Source organism: Ceratotherium simum, chromosome X (assembly GCF_057802395.1).
Source record: "Ceratotherium simum simum isolate JZ-2026a chromosome X, ASM5780239v1, whole genome shotgun sequence".
Taxonomy (NCBI): domain Eukaryota; kingdom Metazoa; phylum Chordata; class Mammalia; order Perissodactyla; family Rhinocerotidae; genus Ceratotherium; species Ceratotherium simum.
The window spans coordinates 99,313,321-99,334,728 of NC_141940.1; the positions used below are offsets into that span (position 1 = coordinate 99,313,321).

General features: G+C 36.6%; 1 protein-coding gene across 2 annotated transcripts in view; it reads right to left on the minus strand.

The window, feature by feature from the left end:
* PRRG1 (proline rich and Gla domain 1) overlaps nucleotides 1-21,408 on the minus strand; it is a 139,928-nt gene that overhangs the window by 45,615 nt on the left and 72,905 nt on the right. For both annotated transcript variants that reach the window (XM_004435052.3, XM_087427156.1), the window contains exon 3: nucleotides 13,436-13,596. In XM_004435052.3, the coding sequence (XP_004435109.1) occupies nucleotides 13,436-13,596 (161 nt within the window). The remainder of the gene's footprint in view (nucleotides 1-13,435; nucleotides 13,597-21,408) is intronic.

Here is a 21,408-nt window from a genome sequence, read left to right on the forward strand (position 1 = left end):
AATGTTAAAGGGACTGATTTAAGGGGAAAAGAGAAGACCACAAATAGGAAAAATTATCTCTTTCCATGATTAGAATGTAATGGATACAAATACACAAAAAAGAGGTGCGATATGATATCAAAAACATAAAAGTAGGGCCGGCCCTGTGGCTTAGCGGTTAAGTGTATGCACTCCGCTGCTGGCGCCCCGGGTTCGGATCCCGGGCGTGCACCAATTCTCCGGCTATGCTGGGGCCGCGTCCCACATACAGCAACTGGAAGGATGTGCAGCTATGACATACAACTATCTACTGGGGCTTTGGGGGGAAAAAATAAATAAATAAAATCTTTAAAAAAAAAAAAAAACATAAAAGGAGGGAGGAGGGGAGTTAAGACTACAGCTTTCAGACAGAGGTCAAACTAAAGTGACCATCAATCCTGTATAGAAGAAGAAAGGAAGAGAGAAGGACTACTAAAACACTGAGAAAAAAAAAAAGTTAAAAAATGGCAGTAAGTACATACTTATCAATAGCTACTTTAAACGTCAATGGACTAAATGCTCCAATTAAAAGGCATAGGGTGGCTGACTGGATAAAAAAACAAGACCCATATATATGCTGCATACAAGAGACACACTTCAGACCTAAAGACACTCACAAACTGAAAGTGAAGGGATGGAAAAAGATACTCCACGCAAATGGCAATGAAAAGAAAGCTGGGGTAGCACTACTCATATCAGACAAAATAGACTTTAAAACAAAAACTGTAAAAAGAGACAAAGAAGGGCATTACATAATGATCAAGGGAACAATTCAACAAGAGAATATAATACTTGTAAATATCTACGCACCCAATGTAGGTGCACTAAATATATAAAGCAATTATTAACAGACATAAAAACAGAAATAGACAGTAACACAATAATAGTAGGGGACTTGAACACTCCACTTACACCAACGGATAGATCATCCAAACAGAAGATCAATAAGGAAACACTGGCCTTAAACGACACACTAGAATAGATGGACCTAGTAGATATATACAGAGCATTCCATCCAAAAACCGAAGAATACACGTTCTTTTCAAATGCACATGGAACATTCTCCAGGATTGATCACATATTAGGCCACAAAACAAGTTTCCATAAATTTAAGAAGATTGAAATAATACCAAGCATCTTTTCTGACCACAACGGTATGAAACTAGAGATCAACTATAGGAAGAAAATCAGAAAAGCCACAAATACTTGGAGATTAAACAAAATGCTACTGAACAACGACTGGGTTAACGAAGACATCAAAGAAGAAATCAAAAAATACCTGGAGACAAATGAAAATGAAAATATGACATGCCAGAATGTATGGGATATAGCAAAAGCGGTTCTAAGAGGGAAGTTTATAGCGATACAGGCCTATCTCAAGAAACAAGAAAAATCTCAAATAAACAATCTAACAATGCACCTAAAGGAACTGGAAAAAGAAGAACAAACAAAGCCCAAAATCAGTAGAAGAAGGGAAATAATAAAAATCAGAGCAGAAATAAATGAAATAGAGACCAAAAAAACAATAGAAAAAATTAATAAAACCAAGAGCTGGTTCTTTGAAAAGATCAACAAAATTGACAAATCTTTAGCTAGACTCACCAAGAAAAAAAGAGAGAAGGCACAAATAAGTAAAATCAGAAATGAAAGAGGAGAGGTTACAACAGACACCTCGGAAATACAAAAGATTATAAGAGAACACTATGAAAAGCTATATGCCAACCAATTCGACAATCTGGAAGAAATGGATAAATTCTTAGAATCATACAACCTTCCAAAACTGGATCAAGAAGAAGCAGAGAATTTGAATAGACCAATCGCCAGTAAGGAGATCGAAACAGTAATCAAAAACCTCCCCAAAAATAAAAGTCCAGGACCAGACGGCTACCCTGGGGAATTCTACCAAACATTCAAAGAAGACTTAATACCTATCCTTCTCAAACTCTTCCAAAAAATTGAGGGGGGTGGGGAAGCTCCCTAACTCATTCTACAAAGCTGACATTACCCTGATACCAAAACCAGACAAGGACAACACAAAAAAAGAAAATTACAGGCCAATATCACTGATGAACATCGATGCAAAAATCCTCAACAAAATCCTAGCAAATCGCATACAACAATATGTTAAAAAGATTATACACCATGATCAAGTGGGATTTATTCCAGGGATGCAGGGATGGTTTAACATTCGCAAATCAATCAACGTAATACACATTAATAAAATGAAGAATAAAAATCACATGATCATCTCAATAGATGCAGAGAAAGCATTTGACAAGATACAGCCTCCATTTATAATAAAAACTCTGAATAAAATGGGTATAGAAGGAAAGTACCTCAACATAATAAAGACCATATATGAGAAACCCACAGCTAATATCATCCTCAATGGTGAAAAACTGAAAGCCATCCCTCTAAGAACAGGAACCAGACAAGGATGCCCACTGTCACCACTCCTATTTAACATAGTACTGGAAGTCCTAGCCAGAGCAATCAGGCAAGAGAAAGAAAGAAAAGGGATCCAAATTGGAAAGGAAGAAGTGAAACTGTCACTATTTGCAGATGACATGATTTTATATATAGAAAACCCTAAAGAATCCACCAGAAAACTTTTAGAAGTAATAAACGAATACGGTAAAGTTGCAGGATACAAAATCAACATACAAAAATCAGTTGCATTTCTGTACACTAACAACGAAGTAGCAGAAAGAGACATTAAGAATACCATCCCCTTTACAATTGCAACAAAGAGAATAAAATACCTAGGAATAAACTTAACCAAAGAGGTGAAAGATCTGTACACCGAAAACTATAAAACATTTCTGAAAGAAATTGAAGACGACACAAAGAAATGGAAAGATATTCCGTGCTCTTGGATTGGAAGAATTAACATAGTTAAGATATCCATACTTCCTAAAGCCATCTACAGATTCAATGCAATCCCTATCAAAGTTTCAACAACATTTTTCACAGAAATAGAACAAAGAATCCTAAAATTTATATGGAACAACAAAAGACCCCGAATAGCTAAAGGAATCCTGAGAAAAAAGAACAAAGCTGGAGGTATCACACTCCCTGATTTCAAAATATACTACAAAGCTATAGTAACCAAAACAGCATGGTACTGGCACAAAAACAGACACACAGATCAACGGAATAGAATCGAAAGCCCAGAAATAAACCCACACATCTATGGACAGCTAATCTTTGACAAAGGAGCCAAGAACATACAATGGGGAAAAGAAAGTCTCTTCAACAAATGGTGTTGGGAAAACTGGATAGCCATATGCAAAAAAAATGAAAGTAGACCCTTACCTTACACCATACACAAAAATTAACTCCAAATGGATTAAAGACTTGAATGTAAGACCTGAAACTGTGAAACTTCTAGAAGAAAACATAGGCAGTACGCTCTTCGACATAAGCCTTAGCAACATCTTTTCAAACACCACGTCTGACCAGGCAAGAGAAACAATAGAAAAAATAAACAAATGGGACTACATCAAACTAAAAAGCTTCTGCACAGCAAAGGAAACCATCAACAAAACGAAAAGACAACCTAACAATTGGGAGAAGATATTTGCAAACCATACTTCTGATAAGGGCTTAATCTCCAAAATATATAAAGAACTCATGCATCTCAACAACAAAAAAACTAACAACCCAATTAAAAAATGGGCAAAAGACCTGAACAGACATTTCTCCAAAGAAGATATACAGATGGCCAACACACACATGAAAAGATGTTCAAAATCACTATCAGGGAAATGCAAATCATATCTACAATGAGATATCACCTCACGCCCGTCAGAATGGCTATAATTAACAAGACAGGAAACAACATGTGTTGGAGAGGATGTGGAGAGAAGGCAACTCTCATACACTGCTGGTGGGAGTGCAAACTGGTACAGCCACTATGGAAAACAGTATGGAGATTCCTCAAAAAATCAAGGATAGAACTACCATATGATCCAGCTATTCCACTGTTGGGTATTAATCCAAAGAACTTGAAAACACCAATTTGTAAAGGTACATGCACCCCTGTGTTCATTGCAGCGTTATCCACAATAGCCAAGACTTGGAAGCAGCCTAAGTTCCCATCAGGGGACGAATGGATAAAGAAGATGTGGTATATATACACCATGGAATACTACTCAGCCATAAGAAACGATGAAATCCAGCCATTTGTGACAACGTGGATGGACATTGAGGGTATTATGCAAAGTGAAATAAGTCAGAGGGAGAAGGTCAAATACCGTATGATTTCCTTCATTAAGCAGTAGGTAATAACAAAAATAAACAAACACATAGGGATAGAGATTGGATTGGTGGTTACCAGAGGGGAAGGGGGGAGGGAGGAAGGTGAAAGGGATAATTCGGTACATGTGTGTGGTGATGGGTTGTAATTAGTATTTTGGTGGTGAACATGATGTAGTCTATGCAGAAATAGAAGTACAATGATGTACACCTGAAATTTTAACAAAAAAAAAAAAAGAAACAAAGGAAATGCAAAAGAACCAGAAAATAAGTGACAAAACAGCAACATTAAGCCCTCATATATCAATAATTACCCTAAATGTAAATGGATTGAACTCTCCAATCAAAAGATACAGAGTGGCAGGATGGATTAAAAAGCAAGACCCAACAATATGCTGCCTCCAGGAAACACATCTCAGCACTAAAGACAAGCACAGGCTCAGATTGAAAGGATGGAAGACAATACTCCAAGCTAATGTCAAACAAAAGAAAGCAGGTGTTGCCATACTCATATCAGACAAAGTAGACTTCAAGATAAAACAGGTTAAGAAAGACAAAGAAGGGAAATATATAATGATAAAAGGGACACTCCACCAAGAAGACATATCACTTATAAATATATACGCACTCAACATAGAAGCACCAATGTACATAAAGCAACTATTAACAAACCTAAAAGGAGACATTAACAACAACAAAATAATAATAGTAGGGCATCTTAATACCCCACTTACATCAATGGATAGATCATCCAAACAAAAAGTCAATAAAGAAATAGTAGACTTAAATGAAAAACTGCATGATATGGACCTAGTAGATATACACAGAGCACTCCATCCAAAAACAGCTGACTATACATTCTTCTCAAGCGAGCATGGAACATTCTCAAGGATAGACATATGCTGGGAAACAAAGCAAGCCTCAATAAATTTAAGAAGATTGAAATCATAACAAGCATCTTTTCAGACCATAATGCTATGAAACTGGAAATGAACCATGAAAAAAAAGCTGGGAAAGTGACGAAAATGTGGAGATTAAACAACATGCTACTGAACAACGAATGGATCATTGATGAAATTAAAGGAAAAATCAAAAACTATCTGGAAACAAACGAAAATGAAAATATGCCATACAAAACCATATGGGATGCAGCAAAAGCGGTCCTGGGAGGGAAACTCACAGTGATACAAGCCCACCTTAACAAACAAGAAAAAGCCCAAATAGGCAACTTTAAATTACACCTAACAGAACTAGAAAAAGAAGAACAAACAAAGCCCAAAGTCAGCAGAAGGAGAGAAATAATAAAAATCAGAGCAGAAATAAATGAAACTGAGACCAAAAAAACAGTAGAAAGGATTAATGAAACAAAGAGTTGGTTCTTTGAGAAGATAAACAAAATCAACAAACCCTTAGCCAGGCTTACTAAGAAAAAAAGAGAAAAGCCTCAAGTAAATAAAATTAGAAATGAAAGAGGAAAAATTACAACAGATACCACAGAAATACAGAGAATTATAAGAGAATACTATGAGAAATTATATGCCAACAAATTGGACAATCTCGAAGAAATGGATAAATTCTTAGACTCATACAATCTCCCAAAACTGAACCAAGAAGAAATGGAGAATCTGAATAGACCAATCACAAGAGATTGAAATAGTAATCAAAAACCTCCCAAAAAATAAAAGTCCAGGACCAGATGGCTTCTCTGGTGAATTTTACCAAACATTCAAAGAAGATTTAATACCCATCCTTCTCAAACTATTCCAAAAAATAGAGGAAGATGGAACACTTCCTAAATCATTCTACAAGGCTGACACCACCCTGATACCAAAGCCAGACAAAGACAATACAAAGAAAGAAAATTACAGGCCAATATTGCTGATGAACATAGATGCAAAACTCCTCAACAAAATATTGGCAAACCGAATACAGACATACATTAAAAAGATCATGCACCATGATCAAGTGGGATTTATACCAGGGATGCAGGGATGGTTCAACATCCGCGAATCAATCAACGTGATACATCACATCAACAAAACAAACAATAAAAACCACATGGTCATCTCAATAGACGCAGAGAAGGCATTTGACAAGATACAACATCCATTTATGGTAAAAACTCTCAACAAAATGGGAATAGAAGGAAATTACCCCAACATAATAAAGGCTATTTATGACAAACCCACAGCCAACATCATACTCAACAGGGAAAGACTGAAAGCCATTCCTCTGAGAAGAGGAAAGAGGCAGGGCTGCCCACTCTCACCACTCCTGTTCAACATAGTACTGGAGGTTTTGGCCAGAGCAATTAGGCAAGAAAAAGGAATAAAACGAATCCAAATAGGTAAGGAAGAAGTGAAACTCTCACTATTTGCAGACGACACGATTTTATATATAGAAAACCCTGAAGAATCTGTTGGAAAACTATTAGAAATAATCAACAACTACAGCAAAGTTGCAGGGTACAAAATCAATCTACAAAAATCAGTTGGATGTCTGTATGCTAATAATGAACTAACAGAAAGAGAGCTCAAAAAGACAATACCATTTACAATTGCATCAAAAAGCATAAAATACCTAGGAATAAATCTTACCAAGGAGGTGAAGGACCTATACAATGAGAACTATAAGACATTATTGAAAGAAATCCATGATGACATAAAGAAATGGAAAGATATCCCATGCATGTGGAGTGGAAGAAGAAACATAGTTAAAATGTCTATATTACCTAAAGTAATCTACAGATTCAATGCAATACCAATCAGAATCCCAAAGACATTCTTCACAGAAATAGAAAAAAGAATACTGAAATTTATACGGGGCAACAAAAGACCCCGAATAGCTCAAGAAATCCTAAGAAAAAAGAACAAAGCAGGAGGCATCACAATCCCTGACTTCAAAACATACTACAAAGCAATAGTAATCAAAACAGCATGGTACTGGTACAAAAACAGACACACAGATCAATGGAACAGAACTGAAAGCCCAGAAATAAAACCACACATATACGGACAGCTAATTTTCGACAAAGGTGCTAAGAACATACAATGGAGAAAGGAAAGTCTGTTCAATAAATGGTGTTGGGAAAACTGGACAGCCACATGCAAAAGAATGAAAGTGTACCCTCTGCTATCGCCATTCACAAAAATTAACTCAAAATGGATCAATGACCCTGAAGGTGAGACCTGAAACTATAAAACTCATAGAAGAAAATATAGGCAACACACTATTTGACACTGGTCATAAAGGAATCTTTTCGGATGACATGCCTACCCAGACTAGGGAAACTAAAGAAAAAATAAACAAGTGGGACTTTATCAGATTAAAGAGCTTCTATAAGACAAATGACACCAGAATCAAGATGAACAGACAACCCACCAGCTGGGAGAGAATATTTGCAAAACATATATCTGACAAGGGGTTGATCTCCATAATATATCAAGAACTCACACAACTGAACAACAAAAAAACAAACAACCCGATCAAAAAATGGGCAGAGGAAATGAACAGACACTTCTCCAAAGAAGATATACAGATCGCCAATAGGCACGTGAAAAGATGTTCAACATCACTAATCATCAGGGAAATGCAAATCAAAACAACACTAAGATATCACCTCACGCCCATTAGAATGGCTATAATCACCAAGACAAAAAACAACAAGTGTTAGAGAGGATGTGGAGAAACAGGAACCCTCATACACAGCTGGTGGGAATGCAAACTGGTGCAGCCTCTATGGAAAACGGTATGGAGATTCCTCAAAGAATTAAAAATAGAGATGCCCTATGATCCAGCCATCCCACTACTGGGAATCTATCCAACGCACCTGAAATCAACAATCCAAAGAGGCTTTTATGCACCCCTATATTCATTGCAGCATTATTCACCATAGCCAAGAAGTGGAAGCAACCTACGTGTCCCTCAACTGACGACTGGATTAAGAAAATGTGGTATAGATATACAATGGAATATTACTCAGCCATAAAAAAAAGACAAAATCGTCACATTTGCAACAACATGGATGGGCCTGGAGCATATTATGTTAAGTGAAATAAGCCAGAAAGAGAAAGACAAACACTGTATGATCTCACTCATATGTGGAATATAAACCAACACATGGACAGAGAAAACTGTACTGTGGTTAACAGGGGCGGTGGGGGGTGGGCACAAGGGGTGAAGGGAGTCATATATATGGTGATGGACAAACAAAAATATACAACCCAAAATTTCACAATGTTAAAAACCATTAAAACATCAATAAAAAAAGGGGGAAAAAAAAAGTAAAACCCCAAAATTCAACCGAGAAAAAGAAAAAAAAAACATAAATAGTGGGAGGAGGGGAGTTAAAGAGTAGAGCTTTCGTACAGAGGTAAATTTAAAAAGACTATCAACTTAATACAGACTGCTATATACGTAAGTTACTATATATGAACTCCATGGTAATCACAAACCAGAAACCTATAATAAATACACAAAATCTAAGAGAAAGGAACCCAAACATAATACTAAAGAAAGCCATCAAACCACAAGGGAAGAGAGCAAGAGAAGAAGAAAGGAACAGAGTGGGCTGGCCCGGTGGCTTAGCAGTTAAGTGCACGCGCTGCGCTACTGGAGGCCCGGGTCCGGATCCCAGGCGCGCACCAACACACCGCTTCTCCAGCCATACTGAGGTCACGTCCCACATACAGCAACTAGCAGGATGTGCAACTGTGACATACAACTATCTACTGGGGCTTTGGGGATTAAAAAAAAAAAAAAAAGGAGGAGGATTGCCAATAGATGTTAGCTCAGAGCCGGTCTTCCTCAGCAAAAAGAGGAGGATTGGCATGGATGTTAGCTCAGGGCTGATGTTTCTGACAATAAAAAATAAATAAGTAAATAAATAAAACTTTTTAAAAAAATGAGGAAAAAAAAGAAAGAAAAGAACAGAGAAGAACTACTAAAACACAAGAAACAAAAGTTAAAAAAATGGCAGTAAGTACATACTTATCAATAGCTACTTTAAACGTTAATAGACTAAATGCTCCAATTAAAAGGCATAGGGTGGCTGACTGGATAAAAAAACAAGACCCATATATATGCTGCATACAAGAGACCATTTCAGACCTAAAGACACTCATAAACTGAAAGTAAAGGGATGGAAAAAGATACTGCATGCTAATGGCAATGAAAAGAAAGCTGAGGTAGCAATACTCATATCAGACAAAACAGACTTTAAAACAAAAACTGTAAAAAGAGACAAAGAAGGGCACTACATAATAATCAAGGGAACAAGCAAACAAGAGGACATAACACTTGTAAATATCTATGCACCCAACGCAGGAGCACCTAAATATATATAGCAATTATTAACAGACATAAAAAGAGAAATAGACATAAAAAGAGAAATATAATAATAGTAGGGGACTTGAATACTCCACTTACACCAACGGATAGATCATCCAAACAGAAGATCAATAAGGAAACACTGGCCTTGAATGACACACTAGAACAGATGGACCTAGTAGATATATACAGAACATTACATCCAAAAACCAAAGAATACACATTCTTCTCAAATGCACATGGAACATTCTCCAGGATTGATCACATATTAGGCCACAAAACAAGTCTCCATAAATTTAAGAAGACTGAAATAACACCAAGCATCTTTTCTGACCACAACGATATCAAACTAGAAATCAACTATAGGAAGAAAATCAGAAAAGCCACAAATATGTGGCGATTAAACAAAATGCTACCGAACAATGATTGGGTCTACTAAGAAATCAAAGGAGAAATCAAAAAAATACCTGGAGACAAATGCAAATGAAAATACCACACGCCAGAATTTATGGGATACAGCAAAAGCAGTTCTAAGAGGGAAGTTTATACCAATACAGGCCTATCTCAACAAACAAGAAAAACCTCAAATAAACAATCTAACGGCACACCTAAAGGAACTGGAAAAAGAAGAACTAAGCCCAAATACGAAGAGGAGAAATAATAAAAATCAGAGCAGAAATAAATGAAATAGGGACTAAAAAGACAATAGAAAAAATTAATAAAACCAAGGGCTAGTTCTTTGAAAAGATAAACAAAATTCACAAACCTTTAGCTAGACTCACCAAGAAAGAAAGAGAGAAGGCTCAAATAAGTAAAATCAGAAATGAAAGAGGAGAAATTACAACAGACACCTCAGAAATACAAAAGATTAAAAGAGAATACTATGGAAAGCTATATGCCAACCAATCTGACAATCTGGAAGAAATGATAAATTCTTAGAATCATGCAACCTTCGAAAACTGGATCAAGAAGAAATAGAGAATTTGAATAGACCAATCACCAGTAAGGAAATCGAAACTCTAATCAAAAACCTCCCCAAAAATAAAAGTCCAGGACCAGACAGCTTCCCTGGTGAATTCTACCAAACATTCAAAGAAGACTTAATACCTATCCTTCTCAAAGTCTTCCAAACAACCGGGGCTGGGGGGGCGGGGGGCTCCTTAACTCACTCTACAAAGCTGACATTAGCCTGATACCAAAACCAGACAAGGACAACACACAAAAAGAAAATTACAGGCCAATATCACTGATGAACATTGATGCAAAAATCCTCAACAAAATACTAGCAAATCGTATACAACAATATATTAAAAAGATTACATACCATGATCAGGTGGGATTTATTCCAGGGATGGTTCAACATCCGCAAATCAATCAATGTGATACACCACATTAACAAAATGAGGAATAAAAACCACATGATCATCTCAATAGATGCAGAGAAAGACTTTGACAAGATCCAACATCCATTTATGATAAAAATTCTCAATAAAATGGGTACAGAAGGAAAGTACCTCAACATAATAAGGGCTCTATATGACAAACCCACAGCCCAAATCATACTCAATGGGGAAAAACTGAAAGCCATTCCACTGAGAAGACGAACCAGACAAGGGTGTCCACTCTCGCCACTCGTATTCAACATAGTACTGCAGGTTTTGGCCAGAGAAATTAGGCAAGAAAAAGAAACAAAAAGAGTCCAAATGGGCAATGAAGAAGTAAAACTCTCGCTGTTTGCAGATGATCTGACTTTATATACAGAAAACCTTAAATAATCCATTGGAAAACTATTAGAAATAATCAACAATTACAGCAAAGTTGCAGGGTACAAAATCAACTTACAAAAATCAGTTGCATTTCTATACTCTAATAATGAACTAACAGAAAGAGAACTCAAGAATATGATCCCATTTACAATTCCAACAAAAAGAATAAAATATCTAGGAGTAAATTTAACCAAGGAGGTGAAAGACCCATACCATGAAAACTATAAGACATTATTGAAAGAAATCCATGATGACATAAAGAAATGGAAAGATATTTCATGCACATGGATTGGAAGAATAAATATAGTTAAAATGTCCATACTACCTAAAGGAATCTACAGAGTCAATGCAATCCTCATCAGAATCCCAATGACATTCTTCATGGAAACAGAACAAAGAATCCTAAAATTCATATGGGGCAACAAAAGACCCCAAACAGCTAAACCAATCCTGAGAAAAAAGAACAAAGCTCAAGGCATCACAATCCCTGACTTCAAAATATACTACAAAGCTATAGTAATCAAAACAGCATGGTAGTGGTACAAAAACAGACACACAGATCAATGGAACAGAATTGAAAGCCCAGAAATAAAACCACACATCTGTGGACAGCTAATCTTCGACAATGGAGCTAAGAACATACAATGGAGAAAGGAAAGTTACTTCAATAAATGATGTTGGGAAAACTGGACAGCCACATGCAAAAGAAGGAAAGGAGACCATTATTTTTCGCCACACACAAAAATTAACTGAAAATGAATGAAAGACTTGAAGGTAAGACCTGAAACCATAAAACTTCTAGAAGAAAATATAGGCAGTACACTCTTTGACATCAGTCTTAGAAGGATCTTTTCAATTACCATGTCTACTCAGGCAAGGGAAGCAAAAGAAAAAGTAAACAAGTGGGACTTCATCAGACTAAAGAGCTTCTGCAAGGCAAAGGAAACCAGGAACAAAATGAAAAAACAACCCACCAACTGGGAGAAAATATTTGTAGATCATATATCTGACAAGGGGTTAATCTCCAAAATATATCAAGAACTCACACAACACAACAACAGAAAAACAAACAACCTGATCAAAAAATGGGCAGAGGATATAAACAGACATTTTTCAAAAGAAGATATACGGATGGCCAGTAGGTACATGAAAAGATGTTCAACATCACTAATCATCAGGGAAATGCAAATCAAAACTATACTAAGATATCACCTTATACCCGTTAGAATGGCTATAATCACCAAGATAAAAAATAACAAATGTTGGAGAGGATGTGGAGAAAAGGGAACCCTCATACACTGCTGTTGGGAATGCAAACTGGTGCAGCCACTATGGAAAACAGTAGGGAGATTCTTCAAAAAATTAAAAATAGATATAGCAATCCCACTACTGGGTATTTATCCAAAGAGCTTGAAATTAACAATTCAAAGAGACTTATGCACCCTGATGTTCACTGCAGCATTATTCACTATAGCCAAGATGTGGAAGCAACCCAAGTGCCCACTGACTGATGACTGGATAAAGAAGATGTGGTATTCAATGTGGTATTCCATATACAATGGAATAGTACTCAGCCATAAAAAAAGACAAAATTGTCTCATTCGTAACAACATGGATGGACCTTGAGGATGTTATGTTAAGCAAATAAGCCAGACAGAGAAAGACAAGCATCGTAGGATTTCACTCATATGTGGAAGATAAACTAACACACAAAGAGAACAGTTTAGTGGTTACCAGAGGGGAAGGGGGTTGGGGAGTGGGCACAAGGGGTGAAGGGGCACATTTACACGGTGACTGACAAATAATAAGGTAAAACTGCAATTTCACAATGTTATAAACTATTATGACCTCAATAAGAAAAAAAAAAACACACCAACATACAGGGAAGTGAACCTAGCTCTCCTACCCACAGAGTATTCGTAGTTAGATGCCACTTTCAGAGTTCTTCACAAGGGTGATTTTTAATCAAAAGCAGTGCATACAATTTGGGAATGCAGATTTTAAATATACATCAAAAAGGTAGGCAAATCTGTGTAAATTTAAAAAAAAACTGCCAACATACTTACAGTTTTTTCATTATTCTCAAAAGCTTCTCTTGCTTCTTCAAATGTGCAGACTTCTTCTTTGCATTCACGCTCAATGTTGCCCTGTCTTATTTCTTCAAAAAGTCCATTAGCTCTTGGGTAGCGTTTTAATACTGAATTGGCTTTTTCTTCTGTGAGGAAAACTAAAAAGAGACATAATAATAAGCATAAAAGTGTAATTAAAAAACATTTGCAAAGTTAATATACAATATGAAAACTGCTAGATGCTTTTTTTTTTTTTGAGGAAGATTGGCCCTGAGCTAACATCTGTTGCCAATCTTCCTCTTTTTCTTTTTTCTCCCCAAAACCCCAGTACATTGTTGTAGGTCCTTCTAGTGCTTCTACGTGGGATGCCACCACAGCATGGCTTGATGAGTGGTGAGTAGGTCCACACCCAGGATCCGAACCGGCAAACCCCGGGCCGTCAAAACAGAATGTGCAAACTTAACTGCTATGCCACCGGCCCGGCCCCTGCTAGATGCTCTTTAGAAAACATAGCCAACATCCTAAACCTCTTTCCATGAGTCAGCAATGAAGTAACACTTAGCTCCAACCACCACATCTGCCATCTTCCTCATCATGTGAGTATGTCCCTTCAGGAGCAGTTGCCCTGGGCAGGGACAGTGACATAATTAACTGTGTTATATTCAGACTTTAGCACCTTCCTGCCAACCATGGGTGTGTAAATACAGTACTAATGATACCACTACTTATACTCATTACTATAAGTGGATACCCCAAGGCATTCTGCTGTTGGACAGCAGCAGGGAAATCAAAATCCAGTCTCTAGACTATCAGTCTTTATTCCCCTAAAAATAAATAAAACTCAAATTAACCTAATAATGTAAACCCAGAGAGCCCTTAGTTGTATGAAAAAGAAGCGATGACAAAGCAATATCCGGAAATTAAGATAAATTTCACCATAATTCAGTCCAGGGAACACTAATAATAATTTTTTCTAAATGCACTTAAATTAAATGTATTGTGACAATTTAATATATTCAACCCCATTTCACTGTCCTTCAGAAAAAGAAAATTCTTCTGTGTGGCTTATAGAGGCATTTCATATAAACATTCAAAATGTATATTTATGATACCCAGTAAAATAAATAAGGCAATAGTTATATGCACACTTATGGGGAATTATTTTTATCTTTACATACAGATTAATTTTAAACTTTACTTCAATTACATTTTTCCAAAAAGTGTCATGCTTGTTTGGAGAGATAAATACAATGCTACCAGAATTTAATCTCTGCAAAAGAAATTAGAAAACTCCTTAATCTTATAGACTTCTGACATGGGAGAAGGCAACAGATCCTTCAAATGTTAAAAAAAAAAAAAAAAAAAGTATTCATTTTGCAAAGAACATTTTGAAGTAAATGAAAAACAGTAGGTGCTCTTTTAAAAATGGCAACAATAGCAATGAATTTAAGGTTTGCCTAATTATAGAAATGTGTATTTCACTTTATAGAAGATATCGATTTATTACTTAGGATTCTTTAAAGTATCCAAATTGATACCAGCTAGATGGCATCTACACTAGGTTGAAAATTATGGCAGGCTTTCCATAAGTGTTTCCTTCCTTCTGTATCTTATAAGGGTACCCATCTATAAAATGAATCATAGAGTCATAGAATATCTTTAGAAGAAATCTTAAAAAATAAAAATTGTGGTAAGTGCTATGAAGGAAACTAAAAGGGTGCTGTTGAATTGTAGAATAACAGTGGAATTTTTTAGCATTGCTTCTCACAGTCCAGGAGCATCAGAATCCCCTAGAGCACTTCTTATCACACAGATTGTAGAGCCCAGCTCCCAGAGTTTCTGATTCCATAGGTCTGGGATGGGGCCAAGAAGTTGCATTTCTAGTAAGTTCCCAGGTAATGCTTGTGCTGCTAGTCCTACTACCAGTTTGAGAACCACTACTCAAATGTGAGTTTCTTAGAAAACTAGTTCTGAGGAAGGTGTTTATGGAATGCTGGGATTAACAAATTTAAAAAGATCTTTCAATGCATGACTTTTTAGGGCCCTTAATATATGTTTAATATATATTTATAAATCTCCGGAAAAGGAACATGACACGTATTCATCATATTTATTTCACTATGGAGCCCTTTTTCAAGGGACATTTCATTGAATTAACTTCCTAGCCATTGGTCTTATTTATGCCCTCTGAAATGACATACAAGTCTCCTCCATATAACAGGCCAACTAATATGTGAACATAGTAACTGATTTCCCTTGAGGCTTCTCTTTTCCAGGATAAACATGTCTAGTTCCTTCATTTGTTGGTCATATAAAATAAATAGGAGTCTCTGCACCATCTTTTTCTCATAAAATACAGTGTCCTACACTGAGTGCAATACTCTATGTATGGTCTGACAAGCGCAAAACTGATCAGGACTATCTGCTTCTTTGTTTTTAAACGTAATAGATATGCTGATACAGTGTAAGATATCCCTGGCTTTTGGGACAGTTTTCTTGAAGATAAACCAATCAACAATAATGTATTTTGAGCCTTTAAGAGAAAAAAATTGAAATTCTCCTAAGAGAAAGTAATTTTGTTATATGCTATCTACATGGAAAAGGGGAGTCAAGGAAAGCAGCTAACTGTTGTAATCAGAAAGCAGGCTAATTCATTGTACTTCTATTTCTGCATAGATTACATCAATGATGTACACCTGAAATTTTTACAATGTTATAAACCAATGTTACTGCAATAAACAAAAAATTAAAAAAAAAAAATAAATAAATAAAAAAAATAAAAATGCCAAAAAAAAAAAAAAAAGAAAGCAGGCTAATTCAGAAGGTTAAGCAACTATAAAGTAATGTAGCAGGACACAGTTCTTCTAATCCCAGCCCAATTAAATTACCAAGTACATGCCACAAACACCTTCTTGTATTTGGGAGGTATTTGTACCTCCCAAAGAAATACAAGTATTTCTTGTACTGGGAGGCAAGGTAATATAATACTGAAACCTCTAAAGGGAATAAGCTGGCCAAGTAGATTTTATCTCACTCGCCAAATCTGGTCAATTAGAAGATACCACCTAGACTAACAATCTGACCAGTAGGAAAGACATTGTTACAGATTAGTTATGTTTGCCATATAATAGGAAACAGGAAGTTGTGGCAGAGTATTTCCCAGTCCTCATGAAAGTCATTTGGAAACCTAATGGGTGATACCAGAATTAGGATTTTTTTCAATGTGGAAACAAAACAAAGGGGAAGGTGGCAGCTTGGACCTATAGGATAAGATTTGACTTTGTTGTCAGTGCCAAGTCGATTCCGACTCCTAGTGACCCTATGTACAGCAGAGCAGAATGTTGCCCATTTTTGCGTCATCCTCTTATCTTCCAGTGGTGTATCAGACAATACTCCACTGCTATTCATAAGGTCAGACTATCTCTTCCTAAAACACTGGGCAGTTTCCATGATGCAAGGGCCCGAGTTTGGACTTCTAAAACTAAAGGAGTGATGTTTGCAACTCAAGTTGATCACTTCCCACTGCCTCCTTATCAAATTGTGTGAGTCAGACCACAGCTGTCCAGACTCATGTGTATGCCCTCATAAGAGATTACGTGACGTGACAAGTACACAAAATGTAAATTTACTTTGAGAACACAACACTGAGATGTTAGTCAAAACGTGTGCTTTTCTCATTAAAGGAAATAAAAAAAAAAAACCCTAAACTGTTTTCTTTAGATTCAGTTAGGAAAAGCCCTTACTAAAGAAAATATTTAAAATCTAAGACTGATACACACACATACACTTTTTGAATAAATATACTTATCTTATGGGTGTAACTCCTTTTTCATAATTTCAAAATAAATAGCTCTCACCCATGCTCTTCAAAAGAAAAGAATAAAAATAAATAAGATGGCTTCTCAAGTAACTCCCTAAATTATGGCCTTAAACCAAAATATGTAGTTGTGTAACATATTTTTTAATGCATTGCAGGATATTAAAACTGATATTTTAATGCCAAAAATTTTTAGCCAAGGAAAATCATGTCCATACATTTGGTGAAAAACAGCAGATGGTAAGGCCTGAAAATTAACAGCCCACTTGGAAAAATCTCTACTCCAATTATCTAATCAGTTCTCTCACCTTGGGTCTGATTTCATTGAAGGAGCCACTATTTAAAGTTGCAAATGTTTACATTTTTAAGTAAATAAAATTCTTTTTCTTAGGAAATATTTACTGAACACAAACTAGTACAATGAGATCATGACAAGTCAAAGATGAGTAGCAGATGGCTTGTGCCCTCAAGGTTCTTCAGTACAAGACATAATAAAGATAAAAGAGATACACAAAGAGCTCTAAGGCAAGACAACATGATGGACGCTTTTCGAGGTCAAAAGGCAGGCATATTTCTACTGTGTAGGTGTGTTTGGGGGTGAGGAAGGGACCTGTAGAAGAACCCCTGAAAAGTGTATTTGAGCTAGCCTTTTAAGGATTGGCAGGACTGGGACATGGAAAAATGGTGAGGAAAGACATCCTATGAAAACAAAACAGTCAGTGAGGGCTTGGAATTGAATAAAGCAAGGGATATAAATGAGGAACAGTGAGCAGGTCAGTAGGGCCAGAGTACAAGATTCAAAATAGGAAAAGTGGGAAATGAAACTGGAAACAGGGGTCAATAGCCAGCCATGGAAGAACTTAATGTTAGGCTAAGATATTTAAACTATTTGATAGCATTTTAAGATTTCAAACCAGTACTTCAGAGAGAATAACGTAGAAAACTGCATATATAAAACAGATTTGGGGGAAGGATAAGGAGAATATGGAGGGGAAAAGGTCAGGTAAAAGGCTGCTTACAATAGACCAGGTTTAGAAATAATGAGATCATGCATTACAATGGTGGCAATAGGAGTGGAAAGAAAGGAACAGACATCAAAGATATGGATATTGGGTGATTTCTTTGGCCACTACACCCACCATGCGCCTTATTCCTCAGTCAAACCAAATCTTACCATTCTCCAAATAGGCTCTTTACTGCCTCCATAATTTTATGCCCTAATAGAAATACCTAACTATTAGGTATTTCTTTTAGCCTGTGGCTACTATGAAAAAATACCTAATATTTCCTCTGACTAGTGAATTCCTACTCCATTCAGATGTAACATCCTCTAAAACCTTTCCCAGATTCTACTCCCCACTTCATTAGACAGAGCTGCTATAGACTCTCAATATTTACGTATACTTCAATTTTAGCAATTAAACTGTCTTATAATTTTTTGGTATGCCTATCTGGTTCCCCCTCCTCAAGACTATAAGCTTATTGAGGGCGGGGCCCATGTATTATTAGTATTTTGATCCAACCTCTGTCTTTCACAACACCTAGTAAAGAACTTGGTACAAAACAGTATTCAATAAGTGTGGAATAAATGAAAAGGCAGAATGAGAGAAATTTGATGACTGGGAAGACTAGAAGCTGGGAAGCCATGCATCATACCTCTAATTATGAAACAGCACTGCAAACAATATATGATTGTGAAATACTGAATACATTGACAACAAAGATTCTACGGAGACGGCACTTGAGTTATCCTTTTTTTAAGCAAGAGAACCTACCTTTTGAAATCTGTAGAATATTTCTATTTGTGCTCCTCTTGGAGCAGACATTTTTTGTTCTGTAAGAACTATATGATTTCCCCTAATAGTTATGTAGAGGTAGAGTAGCTGGACACCTACTGTTTTGGGAAGAAGACGTAGCCAGATGCTTTTTGGCTTAGCAAGAAACTGGCACCATGATTCCCAAAGAGTGCACGGAGGCCTCCCAGGGTGCTGCAGCAAATTCATGGAGAATGTGCAGGATATTTTAGATTTTTGAAGGAAATGCATTGATACTCAATATCTGTTGGACATCGTTTCATCATTAGATAGTTCTACATTCATTTCCTTTGTAAATCTGGATTTTTGACTATGATTAAAAAAATAAGTGCTCTGTGAAAAATCAATGAGGAACAGGAAATGGAGGTGACAGTATCCAATCTGATTCCAAGGTTTGAGAAATGTGTGCCCAATAGGAACACACATCCCATTAGTAAGTAATTGCATGGCTATCTAAGATTGAAATAAAAATATTACTTTCTTTCAATTTATGTATATTATTTTTTCAAATGATTACTAAGCTATGAGGATATAAATACTTAATAAGTTGTTTGGACCTAATTACTTATATGGAACTATTAGGTATTTCTTTTAGCCTGTGGCTACTATGAAAAAATCACTGTGATAACTAAGAGCACCATAAATTCAGAAAGCTTGGGAACCTCTGACCTAGGGGTTTGAGAGACAGATGCAGTCTTGCAACTGCTCTCTCAAATTTGGCACACCAAGCTTGAATGGGCTGGGAAGTTCCTTCTCTGAGGAAGAAGACCAAGATCCCTTTTGAAAGTTCAGTTACTGAAATCTGTCACCTGTCAGATGGGTTATTGTGGCTCTGATAAAAGTTACAGCTAGCAAAAAAAGAATATGGTGTAGCCCCCTACACTATCCAGTCACATCCCTCATTTGTAGGTTTTCCTAAGCTAGCCTTTCCTCAATTAGCCACTCTGGTTCTATGAGCTTGCCTGGGGAAGAGGCCAGGGATATGAAAACTGAAACAACAAGGTCACTAAATAGCTGAAACATTGGAAAATCAGGCCTACTGCATTATGGGGTGAGCACGGGTGAGTGAAACGCTAGGTAGAAAGGAGCCCTCTTCTTTTCCCAGCATTGGTGGAAATTACTACCAGCCCAGCGGAGGCAACCTATACCTCAGTTACTGTAGTGATTCCTTTAGTGCCCTTGGAACTGTTCTAGGTACCAGAAAGCCTGGTTTTGGGTGCCCTGGTTTTGATGTAAGACTATATACCAGCAATAGCAGCAAGAACATCCAGAGCAAAAGAGAATGAGGACTTTCTATACATGAACCTAGCATTCTATTTTCTTGCAAGGGTCAGGGCCTACTCGTCTAGACCTAATATTCAACCCTTGAGTTCTTGAATTTCTCATAGGAACAGGGTTGGTCAGGGAAGGAAGACATTCTTGTATTACCAGGGGCTGTGGTTGTTTAATTTGAGTAACAAATGTGATCTCATTGGTATCCCAAGCTTGTTAAGTGATGAACATCAGTTATACATTTAGAAAGTAGGAACAAAAGTTGTTAGAGCAAACAGCTATGTGAGGAAAGCAAAAACACTAAGCTTCCCTTCTTCATTTGTAAAATTGGAATAACAGCACCAATCTCATAGTTATAAATGAGGTAATGTACATGAAGTGCTTTGCTCAGAACTTGGCAAAGAATGGATGCTCAATAAACAGCAGTATGACTTGTCACTGTCATGGTGGCAGTTATTCCATGAAAGGAAAAACAATAGATTTACTAAGCTGATAATAAAAATACACTTAGAAAACACAGAATAAATGAGTAAGGACAGGGTTAACTTGCAGTGGGTCTACATGCTTAACTCCAGGGATGCCTGGGAGTTTGGTCCCCTTGGTCAAGTTTGGGATGAAATGTACTAGCTTTATTAAGTGCTGTTTAAAGTCTGAAACTCCCTTGGAGGCACTCTGTACTAGCTTGTCTACACTGTTCACTGAAAATGTATAGAGTTATGGTTTGAATCTGATGTAATTGATTATGCAGCCTACTTTCAGCTATATGACCAGTGGGGTATCAAAGATTCTCAGTAAACTTGTGCCTTGGCTCTCCTGAGACCAAGGCTATCTTGCACATATCTTGGTGGTTCACAATTAGAAGACAAAGCATGTCCTGTGTGACTAAAAATGGCCTTAGGAGCCATCTTTCTCCTGCTGCACTGTACCTTTAGCCATTATTAAAGCCTTATCAGAGTCTCATAGGTCCTTTTAATTATCTAATGTCATGTAGTGGCTACAATATACTTTGATGATTCATAAGTATTTTGGGGATATTACGAGATTTTAAAATTTCAGAAATTCATCAG